The 17,955-nt window shown below is 40.1% G+C and overlaps 1 protein-coding gene across 3 annotated transcripts in view; it reads right to left on the bottom strand.

The window, feature by feature from the left end:
* Positions 1–4,495: 4,495 nt before the first annotated feature.
* plce1 (phospholipase C, epsilon 1) overlaps positions 4,496–17,955 on the bottom strand; it is a 124,407-nt gene continuing 110,947 nt past the window's right edge. For all 3 annotated transcript variants that reach the window (XM_080454551.1, XM_080454552.1, XM_080454553.1), the window contains 8 exons: positions 14,310–14,571; positions 13,385–13,503; positions 12,807–12,935; positions 12,451–12,648; positions 11,529–11,717; positions 11,026–11,238; positions 8,601–8,736; positions 4,496–4,814 (listed from right to left, as the gene is read on the bottom strand). In XM_080454551.1, the coding sequence (XP_080310677.1) occupies positions 4,633–4,814; positions 8,601–8,736; positions 11,026–11,238; positions 11,529–11,717; positions 12,451–12,648; positions 12,807–12,935; positions 13,385–13,503; positions 14,310–14,571 (1,428 nt within the window). In that variant the 3' untranslated portion in view covers positions 4,496–4,632. The remainder of the gene's footprint in view (positions 4,815–8,600; positions 8,737–11,025; positions 11,239–11,528; positions 11,718–12,450; positions 12,649–12,806; positions 12,936–13,384; positions 13,504–14,309; positions 14,572–17,955) is intronic.

The following is a 17,955-nucleotide window of genomic DNA, read 5'->3' as shown; positions in this document are numbered from 1 at the left end:
TTAAAACATTTTACACACAAACTCAATTATTTCTAAGCTGTACATAACTAACTTATTTTGTTATATACCAAAACATAAGTTTGAATGAAGTCCTAGCAGTAGAGGATGTGTCCTCTAGCCTACACAAATAAATTAAAAACACAGTTTTGACAACTTACAAAACTTCACATACACCGATAAAACACAAAAGCCAACCAGGGCTTCACATTCAAATAAATAACATCGAAACACACATTAATCTCAGATTTAACACAGTAAAGAAATGTTACATTCAGAAATTAGGTCGAAAGGTAAGAAAAGTTCTCTGAAGGATCATAAGATGCAGTTTCCTCTTACTTAGGCTATAGAAGGTACTGATCAAAGACAATCCTCGCGTAATACCATATCCCCAGTTATCAATAATCAATGACTTGTGTTGGGTAACACAATGGACAACTCTCAGCCTCAAAACCACTGGCAATGGAATTACATTTGTCTATCTCATCTTCCTAGACCACAACCTGCCCCAATTGCCTTACAAAGACAACAATTCTGCCTTGCAAATACAGGAATTCTTAGTGGTAAGATACTTTACGAAGATCAAGACCTATATCATATGATACTAATGGTCACTGGATATATTCCTACTTCTCAGGGTCCTCCCACCCATGCACATAGGGCCCAGAACCTACTGTACATGCAGTTATACCATAGCTCGGAGTAGCCCTAGATCAGTGATTACTTCATTGTTATGATACAGTATCCCAACAGAGACAATGAAAGCATACAGGCATGAGGACATAGTACCTTGCTATTGCACTAAATCTTCAACATTATTTCTAGGTCCTTCACATTTCATGTGTACTGTGTATACACATAAAAACCCTCAGGGCCAAATCGTCCTTAGAACAAACAAAATAAGTGTCACTTAAGGTGAAATAAAGGGACTCACACTTCCATCGTGTACTGTTCCAAGTTAGAAGAGTGTTGTTAACATTTTTATATTTTCTCCTTGGACAGTACAGTACAGTACAGTAGGTGGCATGTGATAGTGTGATTAAGTCATTAGAAATGTCATTAAGAGGGACAGAAAGCATTAATAATGAAAATTGAAAACATGAGCAAACTTGTGGACATATAATCTAGAAACAAGTAAGTACAAGGAGTACAGGGCCCCAAAATTACATTACAAGAAGACATTTCCACCACAAAATACAAATAAAAGGCTTGAATTGTGAAGTTTATTTCCCTCACAATTACTACTTTAAATGTAAATCATTTATTTATTTCCTGTCAACTGCTTCATATCTAATAATTCCGAGTTTGTTTTTGTTTTTTTACGTGCTCAATTGAATATCTCACATTTGTGAGAAAATAACACTATTCTATAGTCACAATTAAGAGAATAAACTGCAGAATGTTGAGATATACTGTATGGCTGGAATTAGAAGAAAACAAAACACTCAAATCAGCCCTTTTTACCTTTATTAAGTGGCAAAATTCACTTGTGTTTCTGTAAAGTTATGGTATACAACTATACCTGAAATGTGTACAAATTCAAATATACTATGGAGGAAACTTTAAACGATAAGGCCAGAACAATTGTTTATCATTATTATTATTATTATTATTAGCTTTCTATTGTCAACAGCCTTTGAAAAGATAAAACCTAGATGGCATTTCTCCTACTAACGTCCATGGACCATGGTCCATGTCGCCCACCGGTTCTCGAAGTGGGGTCCCCCGCTAAATGAGGAATACGTTTAAACCCTATTTTATCAATCGACTATTCGAAAATAGCCGATCAAGATCGACTATTAGATGTATTATAGATCTACTGTTTTTGACAAATGCTGACAAATGTTGACATATCTTCTCCTATGGGGGTCTCTGGCACAAAACATTTTCAATTTGGGAGTCCTTGACATGAAAATGTTTGAGAACAACTGAAATAGCCAGCACCAGAACTCCTTTGTTATTAACCCCTACATATGTCATTGACAGGAGTCCCCCAGGGGTCTATAATAGGCCACCCCTTCTTCTTAAATAAACAAAAAATATACCAACATCTAAAATGTGCTATTATCTAAGTTAAAATCTAATAATCTCATAAATATATTCTAAGATCTATTTTTTTTTTTGCTTTTGCTCTTTTCGTGAGCTATGATGACAGTAAGACAAATATTTAACTACTCCAGCCATATCAGGTAATCTATAACTATTGACAACTGCATTAGTGTATGAAATTCTAAAACTTTGCCATTTAAAACACTAAGGACAACATAAGCCAACAGGCCTGCTCAATGTGAAATGTATATTCATATAATAATTGTAAATGGGAAGTTAGAAAACAAGACTTGAAAGGGTTATTTAGAGATGTAAATTTAGATTTACATCTCCAACAACAAAAACAAGTTGACATTGAACCGTTGTCTAAAACCAAAATTCTTTTTTTTATCCAAATCATGAAAAAACGTCTTAAAGGGATACTTCAATTTCACATAAAATAAACATTAAAAAAAAATGAAAGAAGTTATGGCAAAATAAAGGCCCCCTCACACATTAGTAGGACACTCTAATGCGTGAGGGGGCCATGAATTTTCCATTACTTTTTTCATTTATTTTTAATATATTTTTTAAATTTTTATTTTATGTGAAAGTGAAGTGTCCCTTTAAGTTGAATATCTGTCTCTCCATCACAGAAAGTAGTGAAACAAGAATATTGAACGTAACAGCAGAAAGAAAGAAAAGACTGTGCAAAAATGTAATGAAGACCACACTGTTTCTGTATATCTTGGTGCTAAATCTAAGACATTTAAAAAAATGTGCGACTTCCTTTATATATAAAAAAGAAACCACAAGAAGCCACATTATGGGGAAATACATTTGTGGTAGCATTCATTGTTAAAATTCAAAATGGAAAAATTTACTTCACAGCTAGCCACTGTGTACTAAAGAAAGCAGAACATTATTTTGAATATCCAACACTACAACAAAATGTGGTTCATGAAATTTCTTGTTTTCAAATTCATATTCTTATCTAATAATAGCACCAAGATAGTTGGAGTAAAACAGCTCATCCTCAGACAAATCACTATAAAGTTGTAGACGTTTCAAGGTCGTGATAAAACAGGCAATATTTTAGGGCAACCAAGAGAGAGAACGTTACCAACACTCCCTCAGACACATGTTGGAATATCTCATCATCCGTATTGTCTGAAAATGATGCCCCAGTGTCACCACCTTTAACCACTTGAACCCTAGCATACCTATTCTGTGCATGTCATAATGGGCAAACATTCAGCAAAAATAGCAGATGTACAAGCTCACAACGCGTCACAACAAACTTGTAGATCGGTTACTTTCGAGAAAGAGATTTGCATCTGCTAAATACCTAAATTGTAAGCTGTAAATATAGGGTTTAAGTGATTAAGGTGAAGATAAACAGGGCAACTTTTTAGTTCACCAATGGGTAGCTTTTTGACCTTGTGTCTCATTTTGCTGCCTGTTGCTGGCTGTGTTGCCCAACTAAATTGCAAAAAATAAAAGCCAGGCGTGCCTGTACAGTACTGTGAATACACAAACAATAAGAGAACAATCAAACAAGCCAGCTTGTCAACCATCTTCACAATGCCCAAACAGAAAGACAATTCTTCCTTTCTTTTTGTCATCTACTCTCAATCCACTTCTATCTCTCCTTCCGTTGCCTCCTTTCTTTTCACATGACGGGAGAGAAGGTATACCTCCGACCTTTATGTGTTTTTGTTCTACCAGAGAGGGGGAACAATTGAAATATGAGGTCAATCTAATACAATAGATCCTCCTGTTGCCCAAGCCTCAACAAAGGCAAATGTACTGTAAACCCCTCCCTGTAAAGACAAATTTGTGTGTTGCTGATGGATAATAATTTGACGGAACTGTTGACTCTGATTCACTAAACCAGTCCTCTGTCTCCTCTTTGTGTCGCCCTGATTCTGGGATGAAAGAAAAAACATACTCGTTTATTTCATCTAGAACTCAGGGAACTTGTTTTTGGACATACAGTACTATAGTTTGATTTATTTCTAAAGGGGAATAATAACGTTGACTTTTTCTTCCTCCTTCTGATACCACGTCCCTGATGACTTCAGTGGAAAACAGCTGTCCCGGGTACTCACTGGCCATGCCACCTCCTTCCAGTAACAGTTCTACCAATAAACAAACGGGAGCCAGAGCTAGCGTTCCAACAGCTTCCATTCAGCATGGCTCTGGGGAGGACTTCATCCCACAAGCGCCCCGGCATTGATCCCTGACTCAGACCATCTGACTGGACCAAACTCCTGTCCATCGTTCAGACAGACAAACAGCATCTGGATTCCGGTCAGTCAGTTAAAACCAATAAATGAGGCTCGGACCCACACCCATCAATAACCCACCCAAACAATGGGGCATCGCCTGAACCCTACCCATCTCTCAAACAACTGGCCAATTAGAGAAGGAATAGAATTAGCCACCCAATCAGGTTGAAGGGGGGGGATTGCCCAAGAGTGCCAGAGGGGTGTTTCTGCAATTCAAAAATAAAGAACTCAAACACCTTGTTTCTCTTTGAAAGAGGGAAATCAAGCCTCGAGGTTCACAACTGGTCAACGCGTCTTATCTCTCGCTCAGTGGATTTCATTTGTGGACCTTCCAGTTCCTGAGGAGGTGAAGTGTCCAGGTCGGGGGGGTGAGAGAGTAAGTGGAGGACTGTTCGGGTTGAGATCGGAGGTGCTGCCCCTTGGACGAGGCCAGGAGGAGCCTCTCTGCACCAACTCTGCCCTCCGCTACCCACGCTTTGAAACCCGCAGACAGATACCCTGCAGAATACAGAGACGAAGGCGTTTAAAGACAGGTTGGAGAATTTCACTCTGGCATCCCAAACTTTTTCAATTCTTTCCACAATAAAAAACAAAACAGTTAAAGACAATATTTGTTTCAGCAACAGTCCATACACTGTGATGCAGATCAAGTGTTTCCAACAACATTTCATAACATACAGTACTATATATGCTGATGAAATGTCTGTATTATGATGGAAACTGCATAGTAGTAGTAGTAGTTAGTGAATGACACAACCTAAAATACCACATCCATGCATTATTACACACTAAATGCAATCACATAATTACATAATGCTTAATTAAAAAATAACTTTTTTAATAACATATTGCAGTATGGCATATTTTGCCCATTAGTTATTTTATAGTTTAATTCGTTTTTAGTTTATAGTTTCTTTTGGACCTCATAGTATAGTTTGACATGATACTTTGGGAATTATAGTATTATGTTTTAATCGTTACCTGATGGATAACAACGATTATGTTTATCACATCCACAGCCTTATATATTAACTAAGGCAATGAGATAATAACATTTAATCAAAACTTTAAATAAGTAAATAGATCCAGATTAATGTCAACAAAGTGCCAGCTAATTTAACCATTTTCTCCTTTGCTTCTTTTCTGTCAATATGGTTTATAGACACCAGTGTCTTGTTGAGATTCTGAATTCTGAAATGAAAAACTGTATTTATTTATTTAGCCGATAGTTATACGGTGTATACATTGACTACACCAAAGGCCAAGTGGCCTTGTTCCTAAAACGATGATATTACAGGCCTGGTAAGTACCATAGATCAGGGTTTCTCAAAGTGGGTGTCGTGACACAAGTCCAGGGGTGCCGCATAATACATTGATAATATTTTGAATTGACCAACATCACTTCAACGCACTTTGTGCGCTGTTTTTCAATCTACAACAAACCTTTTCACCCCAAAAATTGCAGATCTACAGTACTATTAGATCTAATATTTTTCTCTCTACATTTGTCCAAAATAGGGATGACAGGATTAATGTGGTTCAATTAAAGGCCATTAAAAAGAAGCATTTTTGGGTGTCATGATCACTGAATGCTGTTATGGCTGCGGGATGTTTGCTTCTTTTCGTATTAATTACCAGCTGTTGAGACTTGAGAGCTCTTTGTACTGTAGCTCTGGGGTATTTTGCATGACTGTCTGCTACTGTTACGATTTAACAAGTTCTGTAAACTCAGAATAAGCTGTAACACTATTGACTGCACACCACATCTCCCATGTATAGTGGTTATAAACTCTGTCTCACCACACATGGGTCGTACGTTGGGATGTTGTCCTTAAAAGGTAAATTAGGGGGGCAATGATGATGTGCGAATGGCTTCTCCTGCATTTAAACATGAGACTGTACATTGCTTCACTCCATTAGTGACAACAACAGAGACAGAATGTCCTCACAGAGTAACCATTCACCATGACTGTCGTTAAGCACATACCAGACTGAGTTACATCTCACACTTACTGGGACTGTACCAAGGAGTGCTTTTATTTTCTACAATGTGTAAAATAATTGTATTTTTTCTCCGCCAGGCCGAAAGGCATGGCGAGAGAGTATGTTTTGCACCCTGTCCGTCCGTCCGTCCGTCCGTCTGTGAACAGCTAATCTTCCGCACCATTGGCTTGATCGCAGTGAAACTGTGCACACACACTCCCTGGATGCCAATTCAGGACCTCTGGCCCCAATTTTTTACAATGGCCTGTTATAGCGCCACCATGAGTTTTTTTTTAGCTTTGGGATTTTAGCTAAACAAAACTGCACCGTTCTGTGTAAAACTTGTATGTGCACTCTCTAGAGGCCAAGGAAAAACGTTTGCCCTGCATTTTTCACATCTGCCTTTTATAGCGCCACCAGGAGGCCGACTTATGTAAAACACATTTTTGGATATTACTCCTTCAGATTTTATCCAAATTTCACGCAAATCGGTACACATCATCTCTATAGTCATGTGATCAAAACGGAGCTGTTCGATTTTTCATATTCCATCCTGATTGGCTAAGATTGACATCTAAAGTTTGCAGGAGTGGCCCGTTTTGAACAAAATGCTGCAAAATATGAACGCAGCGTCCAATTGTGCTGAAACTTTGCACGCACTACTTTGCAATACATTGAGGAAGAAATGCCACCCTTTCCAGATTGCCCTGTTATAGCGCCACCGGCAGGTCTAATTTACCAAAACAAATTTTTCGAACAAAATGCCTCAAATCATGAATGCAGTGTCCAATTGCCATCAAGAATCAAGAAGAAATGGCACCCTTTTCACGTTGGCCTATTATAGCGCCACCAGGAGGCCACAATAACCTGCCTGACCTGGCGGAGACCTGTGCTCCGAGGAGCACTTTTTCTAGTTTTTCTCTAGGTTTAGAGGAAAGCTGACTTCAGTCTGTGTCTCTGTTACTCTCCATGATGCAGGAATTAAATACCCACCATTTAAGGATGTGAACCAGAGTGGAGACTTGAGGTTGAATTATGATTAATTTGCCTGAGAATATATTTTGTCATCAGTACAATCCACAAAGAAATTACGTGCCGATAAAGCGACAACCTTCATTCTGTCATACTACAGTATGACACCCCAAAATACACCATGCCACACAGTATGAAGGATTATGCTACATATTAAGAATATGTTAGCATAAAACCAGAGATTCACACCAACCATCACCGTGCACAATAGTGTTAATTTACCCATTTGTAACTCATGAGAGTTTACAAATGGAATAAAATGGACCTGTAAGGGTCACTGTAAGTGATATTTTTTGGGTTAAAACAACACATTTATTGTTAAAAGTAAAATCTCTATATTTTGATAGTAATCATTTCTTGCTTTAGTGTTTGTTCAGTAACAGGGGTCTCCCCGTCTCTCCAGCTTTTAATGAACTAAAATATGAGAATCCATTTTCAGGTGGGTTACAAATTTCATCCAATCAGGAGAGAGAACCCCACACAACGATCATTTATTAGCTTGTGTTCCAGCTCCAATTTTGTCTGCTCATTTATTTGTTTAATCACTTCCAATTTCACTTGTTAATCCCGTGTCCTATATGGGTTCTCTCTCCTGATTGGATGAAATTGGTATCCCAACCTGTATCTTCTGTTTACTAAAGAGCTGGAGAGGTGAGGAGACCCCTGTTACTGAACAAACAATCTGTAGCAATGAATGCTATGAGAATATAGCTATTCTCACAATAACACTTATTTTAACAAAAGTATCACTTACACTCAGAGGTCATCACCATTCCGGTTTATGATGGACAATTCTGTCAAACCTTATTTTTGTCAATAACATTACCAGAAACACATAGATCTAGCCCTAAATTTACACAAGTGGACTCCTAATGTGCCATAGTGTCTATGACAATGTCATACACATTTTAAAATGACATTCTGCATTAATTAAATCAGTGTGATAGCTATCCTGAAGAAAATGTAAACAGAAAGTGCTTTCATCGCACATTGGATGAACAAAATATTAATCAAAATAAAAAATTTGCCACAGACATGGACACGTCTTTCCAGACGTTTTGTCTGTGTGCGGACACGTTGATGACCCCTGCTTACACCACCTTCTAACAGTGAGGGCTTTACTGTGTACTGCGTCTACATCTAGATGTTAGAGAGGGAAACCAGAGCATTACCTCTGTTGTCTTTCCATGCACACACAGCAGGCAGAGTGTCAGTCTCACTCCTGGATCTCTGTCAGAGCCACACAGCATGCAGCCCGTTCATCCTTACTGTGCGTTGGGCCGTCGTGGCACAGAGTCACCGACTGGCTGACCCCGCTGCCGCTCGACACGCTGCGGCTCCGGCTGGTCAGCTTCTTCAGCTCGCTGGCGAACGAGATGCCTTTCCTCTTGTCCTCGCGCGCCACCTGGTAGGTTACACGTTACTTTGTGTTAGGGGCTGGGCGATGACTTCAACACTCCCTGCTGACAGGTGCCGCCCCCAGCCCGTAGGAGTACATGCAGAGACACCCTCCCCGCCCAGCTTCCCTCCCCTGAACACGGGCCAATTGTATTCGTATAGATGCTCGACAAAGCCGTATGCACCACGGTGGGTGGATTCAAACTCACAACCTCCACGGTGGTGGGCAGATACTTTACCACTGTGCCACCCGAGTGCCTATTATTTTGCAAATAACTAATGAAAATCTACAAGCTCACAACGATTGGCTATTTTCACACGCCACCATTGTACAATTCAGTATAATACAGGGCTTAAAGGGATAGTTCACCCCCAAAATGACAATCGATTAGTCATCCCCTGGAGACTTGAATTAATGGATTTTTATTTGTTTTTGTTACATTCCTCAGCCAATAATTTGATGACCAGTGGAACGGTCTGGATGGGGTGACACATCGATAGATTTTTTTTTTTTGGGTGAACTATCCCTTTAAGTGGTCTATCAGATTAATCAATTTAGTTGATTATAAAAAAAACTTCTAGAATGTTTTCGTGTAGATTTGTTGATACAGATTTGTTTTAAGTCGGTTTAGAGGTTCTAAATGTCAGTTTTTTATACATTTTCGGTTAATCGCCCAGCCCTACTTTATGTGTGACTGACATGTACAGACTCAAACACTCTGTATGCATGTGTGACTGATTAAAAAAAAGAAACTTTATTCAATCAAACCTAGCAACAGACAAGGGGGAAAAAAACAGGTGTGCTGAGGACAGACATACATCAAACATGAAGCAACAACAGCCATATTAAAACATCTTACAGCAGCAGTTCCCAACCTGGATCAGGGTCCACTTGAAAATCGCTCATATCGAGCTTGTAGATCTGCCCCTTTTGAAAAATCGTGAAAATGTGTGCAAATCTTTGAGTATTACATATTTTAAAGCGAACATTTTGAACTCAAATCTTTGCTACTGGAGGTCCCTGAAACAATTTTTTATTTTTACAAATGTTGTACAAAATATATATATTCAAAGATTTGCACAAATTGTCCACGATTTTTCCAAAAATTGCAGTTTTACAAGCTCATAGCGTGGCACTCTGAGCTTGTATATCTGCTATTTGTTTGTTTTTGTTTAAAAAATGACACGGATGCGTTCCCAGTCTTAATGGGTTAATGATCAATCAATCGGTTGTGTTCTGGCTTGGGTCAATGGAACTAACATGGTATACTTCCTAATTATCGTAGTATTTTTATATTAACGCTATATTATTGTTAAAATCTGGTACCTGTGGGCACCGGCACACAGGTTGGAAATTGCCGTCTTACAGACATGGGTTAAAAAGCAGCAACACAAAAAACGACAACACGACAAACTAGGAAAAGCAGGTGTGTTGAGGACAGACATAACGAAGACGAGCAACAGCAGCCATATTAAAAGATCTTACAGACACGGGTTAAAAGCAGCGACACAAAAAGAGAATACAAGCTATAAAAAGGTGTTAAAATATTATGCACAGCATATAATACAATATTATATCAAGCAAGTGTACATGCCCAAGCCTTTGATATGGAAATGAAAACAGTCTAGATTTAATGTCCTTTGATTCACATTCTATTTGCATAATAACAGCAATGTAAATGTTCACTTGGAAATGTTTGACACACAGGTATAGACAGAAAAAAAGCACGGGCAAACAATTACTGGGTACATGCAGATGGAACTTGACACTTGACCTTCGAAAGGCCAGTCTTAGTTCATTGGTTCTCAAACTTATTTTATTTCAAGGACCCCCATAACTCTGAGAGTGTACAAATGGAACCAAACGGACCCATAATGGATCCTTTACAGACCTGTCAGTGTCCATTTAGATCCCACTCAAGGAACCCTGATGGTCCCTGGACCCCACTTTGAGGACCACTGTCTTAGTTGCTGCACAGCAACAATGTCATCAAGGTTACATGTGTACCTGCTCCTTCTTCTTTCAATATGTTCTGTTTATTGAATTTAGTTTTTTTTACATACTCACGGGTCATATAGGCATGTACTGAAGCAAATAAACAAGGTATCTCAAAACAGTCAAGACAATGAGTGGGTAACAGGATAAACAAATATAAATTGAACAAGGTATAAACAACAGCAAAAACAAAACATAAACAAACAAACAACACACACACAAAGAAAACAACAAAAAACAAATACACAACGTAAAATCTCCAGTAAAATTAATTTACAAAAGAGTCCGCGGTTTGTCTACCTGCTCCTTGAACTTGAGGATGAACTTCCCCGCCCCTCTCCAACGGCTCTGGGCTTGATAGACACATTCGTGGTCCAATAGGACTCGCTGAAGGGGCTTAGCAGCAGAGGACTTCTTAGAGCCCGCCTCCTTGGTGACTTCCTCCATTAGCACATAGTCACTGGGGTTGGGGTTGCACAGGATGCTGTAGGAATACTTTGCCTTCGATAGAATCTGACCGGAAACAGAGACAGAGAGAGAGGAAACATGTTAACTGTAAACTAAAATAATCAATAATCGGTAATTTCATAAAATAATCAATTAGTAATCATTCCCCATTTTGGACATTCCCTTATAGACGAAAAGCTTCCAAAAATATCAAAACATTTCAAAAAAGTGAAAATGGCAGATCTAAAAGCTCACAATATTTTCTCTATTTTTGCACGACAGTTGTGCAACAAAGTATAAAATAACACTGGTTAATCGATTCATTGATATAATGGAAAAATTGACCGTTGTGTCACCTGTTGTATGATGTCCTGAGCGGTGCTGTAGCGCGGGGCCTTGATGACGGTGTGAGGCTGCTCCGGTGACACGTCGTGGACCTGGACGAAGAACATGTCCTCCTCCCCTCCGCTTCCTCCCCCTCCCTCTCTGCCGCCCACCATCACCTCCTCGTCCCCCTCCGTCACAGAGCTCCTCTCGCTCACGTTCTACCACAACAACAACAAAAACATTCAAGCGTTAGCGAGTTACAATGGGAAACTGATGTGTGCTCGCGCTTCACACAGACGCAGCAAAATCCTGTGTTCATTTAACTCAAATGGGGGTTCATTTGGTTCCTCGTGTACACTCTCAAAGAGTTACAAATGGATAAATTAACACTGAGGATTTTACTGTGCACATGTAGGCTACTTGTTGTTACTTATTGGATTTATGAGTTTCATGATATGACCACCAGGGGGAGCCATCATCTGCATCATTGGACATACGGCACTTGGAAAATAAACAGAGGTGAATTAAAACACTGCACTGTTGTTCCTTGTAGCTTTATGCCAAACAAGTCCTTTGTTTAATTCACAGAAGTATTTACAATATCAAGGTTGGATCAATTCCATGCATCAGAGCATATTCTAATGATCAATCAATTGATTGTGTTCCAGCTTGGATGAATGGAACTAACGTAATATACTTTAAGTTATTATTTATCTGTGTCGCAATTACAATACAAATGTCAAGGTTTTAAAGGAAAAATACAGCGACATTCTTTTTATTTATGTATTTAACATAAATGTTTAATGTTATATTATAAAAATAGTAGTGTTTTGCCAATTATATGGGGGCCCACTTGTGATTTCCTCACGGCCCACCACCATTGGGCCCCGGCCCACAGGTGGAGAACCACTGGCGTAAACAACAGGGAGTGAACAATGCATGTAGAAGCACCTCCTCTCTTGTTTTGAGACAGATCCTCCCCACGTAGCCCTCCTCACAGTGCCAGCCGTTCACCAGCCTGATCACCTCCTCCTCCGGCGCCAGGGGGCGCTGCTGAGCACAGCGCTTCACCTCGCTCCGCTCTTTGGCCAGGGGAAGCTTCTCCTCGCACAGGAAGTACTCTGACGGACTTCCTGCTGGAGCCACAACCTGGTGTACAGAGAGAGGGGAGATTGTGAGATTATGGTAGGCCTATATTCATACGAGTGAGTGTGTGTGTGTGTGTGTGTGTGTGTGTGTGTGTGTGTGTGTGTGTGTGTGTGTGTGTGTGTAGATCTTATGATAGTCTAGGTATATCCAGCACTAACCATGTCCAGTAGCTGTTTGGCGGTGGTCTGCTCATTGACACAGAACACAGTGAATGGTTCAGGGCCCGGAGCTCCGTGCACTGTCACCCTGTGCTGCTGTAATGCCCTCTTCTCCTCTGACATGAACAGCTAGACAGAGAGAGAGAGAGAGAGAGAGAGAGTTTTATGAGGGACAGATAAAATAAATTAGGGTTACGGTTAGGGTGATGGAATTTAACAAAGTGAACTGCATTTCAGCCAGTGACGTTGCGGGTACAAGGTTTTAGAATACTGCCCCACTAAGACATAGTCTCAAATGTCACAGTTGGAATGGTGAGAGTGTGAAGTCATTGCTACACATACTTTTATTACATTCTGCTCCGTCAGTGGGAGTGTATATTAAGGGAAAGCCAGTGTGATATCTAAAAGACTTGTGGCTCTAAATAGGCAGTGGTGGAAACAGTCATCAGATTTTTTACTTGAGAAAATACTACAAAATACTACAATGTACAAGTACTGCCGTAGTTACTTTATACCGGTGAAAATGGGTAGCACATTGACCATGAGCCCAGTCTATGTAATCCCAGATGTTTACTTACCATAGAGGAGGAGAGCACGCCCCCTGCAGGGCCCTCCTCTGTTCTACGACTGTAGATAAATAAGCTGGACACTTCTAGTGGCTCGTTGTGCTGTGTCCTTAACTGGACATGTCTATAACCTGAATCACACGCACACGCACACACACACACACACACACACACACGCACACACACACACACGTAGTTGGTAAAACACAGGCTCTAGTGGCTTAACCAGAGGCCCAAATTGTCACACTGACATTCAAGCTAATTAAAGCATACAGTACCATTATTATTTTTATAGTTAACCCGTTAGTAGTCTACTCTAGAACATTGGTTCTCCAAGTGTGGTCCAGGGACCCTCAAGGGTCCTTTGGGGGGTACCAGGGGGTCCCCGGCTAAATTAGTTAATATGGCATCAAAATCTGTTTAAAACACTTTAACCCTATTTTATATTTGCTATTCGAAAATAGCAGATCTACAAGCTCACAACAGCTTGTAGATGTGCCATTTTCGAAACATTTGGAAAAGTCTTGAATAAAAATTTTCAATTATGAACATCTTAACCCATTAATACCTGGAACGCATCTGTGTCACTTTAGATTTCTTTGACTATTCAAAAATAGCAGATATACAAGCTCATCGCGCGGCACCGAGTGCCGCGCGATGAGCTTGTAGATCAGCTATTTTTGAAAAATCATGAAACATTTCTTTTTTTTTTTCAAAAAACTGTCTGGATTTAGAAATGTTTTAAGAATCGCCTCAGGTCACAAAACAAATGTTCTCTGGCACATAATAGTTTCAGATGGGGGTCCGCGGCCAAATACATCCAATTTGGAGGTCATTGACTTGAAAAGGTTTGAGAACTGGTCTAGCCTTGCGGAGACTCATCTACACGACTAGTCCCGGCTACACCGAAACAATGTCTAACGACAGAGAAACCTACCTGGCTTGAGGGCTTTCAGAGGCAGAGTTCTTTGCGCCGTCGTCTGAGAGCTGTTGTTCTCCACCACGGCGATGCGCAGGAAGCACATCTCTTCAAAGTGCACGGTGAACTGGAAGTGCTCGTGCCACATGGGGTTCAGGGTGTTCCTGTGGATGGGTTTGGCGCGGAAGTGGAAGCTGTCGACGGGCATGCCCAGGACGTCTATCTCCAAGCAGGGGCTGCCCGCACTGTTGCCCGGACACACGTTCTGACCAGACACGATCTGGGAGAGGAGACGAGAGGAGAGATCTAGGTTGTCACAATTATTGCATAATCGTCTAATCGCAATTATTTGAGATTTTGCATCGTCAATCGTTTCCATGTTGAAAATTTTTCATACATTTTCAAACCTTTTCCAAAAATATCAGAAATAGCAGATCTACAAGCTTACAACATGTAAGTAATTTCTTTGTATATTTAAGTTATTTGTCATATCTGCCCTGTGCAATTTGTGATTATGAAGCAAAAAAAACAAACAAATTGTATTATGTTCCAATGGTCAATGCCAAAAACACAAATAAATTGTGAATCGCAATTATTTGTGTCACAATTAATAGTCAACTTAAATTTGTAATCGTGAGAGCCCTAGTTGTAACATCAGCGGTGGACAGTTACAAAGTACATTTACTTGAGTTTAATAACTTAATTTGGGGGACATTGACATGAAAATGCTTGAGAAACACAGGTTTAACATTAGGAAGCAAGACCAAATAAGCAACTAATACACTTTAGAAACAAGCCCAAAAAACCTGCAACTGCTAATATTTACAAGCGAATTTACAGGAAAACAAGCCCAAAGTCACTTATAATAAGCAGACTTGGCTACACGGCTCAAGAGGCTGTTTGAGGTTACCGTGACCTCTCTCTCTCAAACACGCACGCGCACGCACACACACACACACAGTTTATAAGCTTTAGAGTGCACTTTTGTTAATCCAAAACAGTTTTTCATATGAGTTTTGTGCTGCACCTCTGTACATGATAACTGACAGCGAAATAAATACTTCAATGAACACAAACCCCAATTTCAACCACACAGACTCCTATAAACACACTGAGCACAACAAATGGACGCGTAAAGGTCCATTTGGTTCCATTTGTACACTCTCAGAGTTACAGAACTGGAAGGGTCCATTTGGAACCCCCTATAGGACTGGTTAAAGGGAACCGTTAAGGAATCAGACCGTTCGGAGGGAATCATTAACCCATTCAATCCGGGAACGTATCTGTGTCATTTTAGATTTCTTTGGCTATTCAAAAATAGCAGATCTACATATATATAATATAATATATAATACATATTTAACATTTGTAACTCAAAGCTTTGCTTTTGGGGGGTCCCTGGAACAAAATATTTTGCGATGGGGGTCCGTGGTCAAATACATATCATTTTGTGGGTCCTTGACATGAAAAAGTTTGAGAACCACGGATATAGCAACATAAGTTTTTTCAAAATTAAAAAAAATCACGATTTAAAAAAAAATAGCAGATCTACAAGCTCATAGGGCGGCAATCGGTGAATCGTTAAAATCCCCCAACCCGAATAATCACACAGTGATGGTGTAGGAAGCCATGCAAGGCTACAACCTGCAGTTAGGGGTTCAGTGTCATGCTCAAGTGACACTTTGACAACCGCTCTTACCTCCTGAGCCACTTAGTACAGCTTAACCACATGAAGCCTAGCGTCTCACACAACGTGCTGTGAGCTTGTGTTCTCAAAGTGGGGTCCAGGGACCCTTGTGGTTCCTTGAGGGGGGTTCCACATGGCCCCTTACGGGTCTGTAACTCTGGGACTGTACAAACCGTTTCACTCTCAGAGTTAAGGGGGTCCTTGAAATTAAAAAGTTTGATAACCATTGGTGTAGATGGAAAAAAGGAAGGGTTTAGTACAGACCCCTTGGGGACTCCGGTCAACGATATAGGTTTTAAATGATTAAGGGCTTTTAGCCCCACAGGATTTTTTTTGTTGCAGCAATAGCAAAAGCCAACTTTGTCAGGAGGAGAACAGGAGAACAGAAAACATGGGAGAGAACTTGGCTGTGAAAAGTATTGCTGAAAAAATGTCAATGGTCATCATTCTTTGTCATAAATTCTTGCCAAAACACAAGAATCAGCATATCGTTGCTGTCAGGCATAAACCTTGTATCTCCATATTTCAACATTTTTGTTTTTTTCGTAAATCATCGGCCTACTTTGTCGTACAAGAGGGTCATGAAAAAGTAGTGTAAAAACGATCAACAAATTCACAACGTTTGATACATTTGTTGTTTTAAAGAGCAATTTTCTTCCCTAGAGCACATCTAGAGTTCGGGGCGCTCGACCCAACCATTAGCCAATTTTAATATAGGATAAGATATTCAATAAATGAAAAGTGTTAAGAGCTTGTGACTAAATAATAACTGCAATGGATCCATGAGAATACTTTCGTTCTTATTCCATTTTCCAAGGTCTCCACCCGACAGCAGTGATGATATAATTGACCAAAGTCTTATCATACTAACATGAGGCTGCAGATCACATGACAGTGCCAGGGGCCCATGGCTGCCCTCGTCAATGTCATTCTGGACCCAAAATATTCAAACTTGGCACTGCAAGATCTTTTAGAAATAGTCAGGATTCTGTAATGAATTCCTCATAGTGAGTGTGCAGAATAAAATAAAAACTGTGACTTTATATGCATAATAGACAGGCTCAAGATCGTATCCTATTTCATCTGTTAAAGCTGCAATCCGGAACTTATTTTAATGAATAAAACGTTATTTTAAACCAATCTGTATGCTAGAGTATATTAATACAGTATACAGTAACTAGTACATCTGCAATGGTTGGAGGTGGTCTCCCTACTGTTCCATTGAGAATTTTAGACTCTGGTGTCAGTAGGACAACTATTGGTTTGACAACTACTGTACCTAAAACTCATAGCGCAATATCTCCCCTGACCAAGCAGGAATGCCTTATTGCAGTGGTTCTCAAAGTGTGGTCCAGGGACCATCAGGGTTCCTTGGGGGGGTTCGAAAAGGACCCTCACAGTTCCCAAACACACCCATTCACCTTTTGAATTTCAAGGATGCCCATAACTCTGAGAGTATACAGATGGAACCAAGTGGACCCAAAAGGGTCCAGTTTGAGAAGTAATGCCTTATTGGCAGATCAGTACACTTTGGTCTCTCCATGCGGGAGACTGGGATTCGAATCCTGTGTAGACCATGGAAGTTAGTTATGGATTGCAGCTTTAAGGCATTAACATTTTACATCAGGATGACAAGCGTAGACCATATCCACAGATCTAACAGTCCCACTCTGAATGTCTGTGAAAAGGGTTTACAGCTGAGCGCTTTTATGAGGTCCTGTCCTCAATCACTGCTACACTATGCGCTATTCACTGGGTGGCCTTCATGACTGTCAAACAGTGTAAGCACATACAGTACCTAATATAATGAAACATCCAAACAATACCTAAACCTAATAGGAGCACTGAATGTGTGTGTGCGCACGCGTGCGTGCGTGCATGTGTGTGTGTGTGTGTGTGTGTGTGTGTGTGTGTGTGTGTGTGTGTGTGTGTGTGTGTGTGTGTCAGAGGGAATAAGTGTGTGAAGTGTGTAAAGCT

Source organism: Gymnoscopelus braueri, assembly GCF_963280865.1.
Source record: "Gymnoscopelus braueri genome assembly, chromosome: 17".
NCBI classification, from domain to species: Eukaryota; Metazoa; Chordata; class Actinopteri; order Myctophiformes; family Myctophidae; genus Gymnoscopelus; species Gymnoscopelus braueri.
Note: the sequence above shows the minus strand (reverse complement) of the source record. Positions and strands in the feature narration are given on the sequence as shown.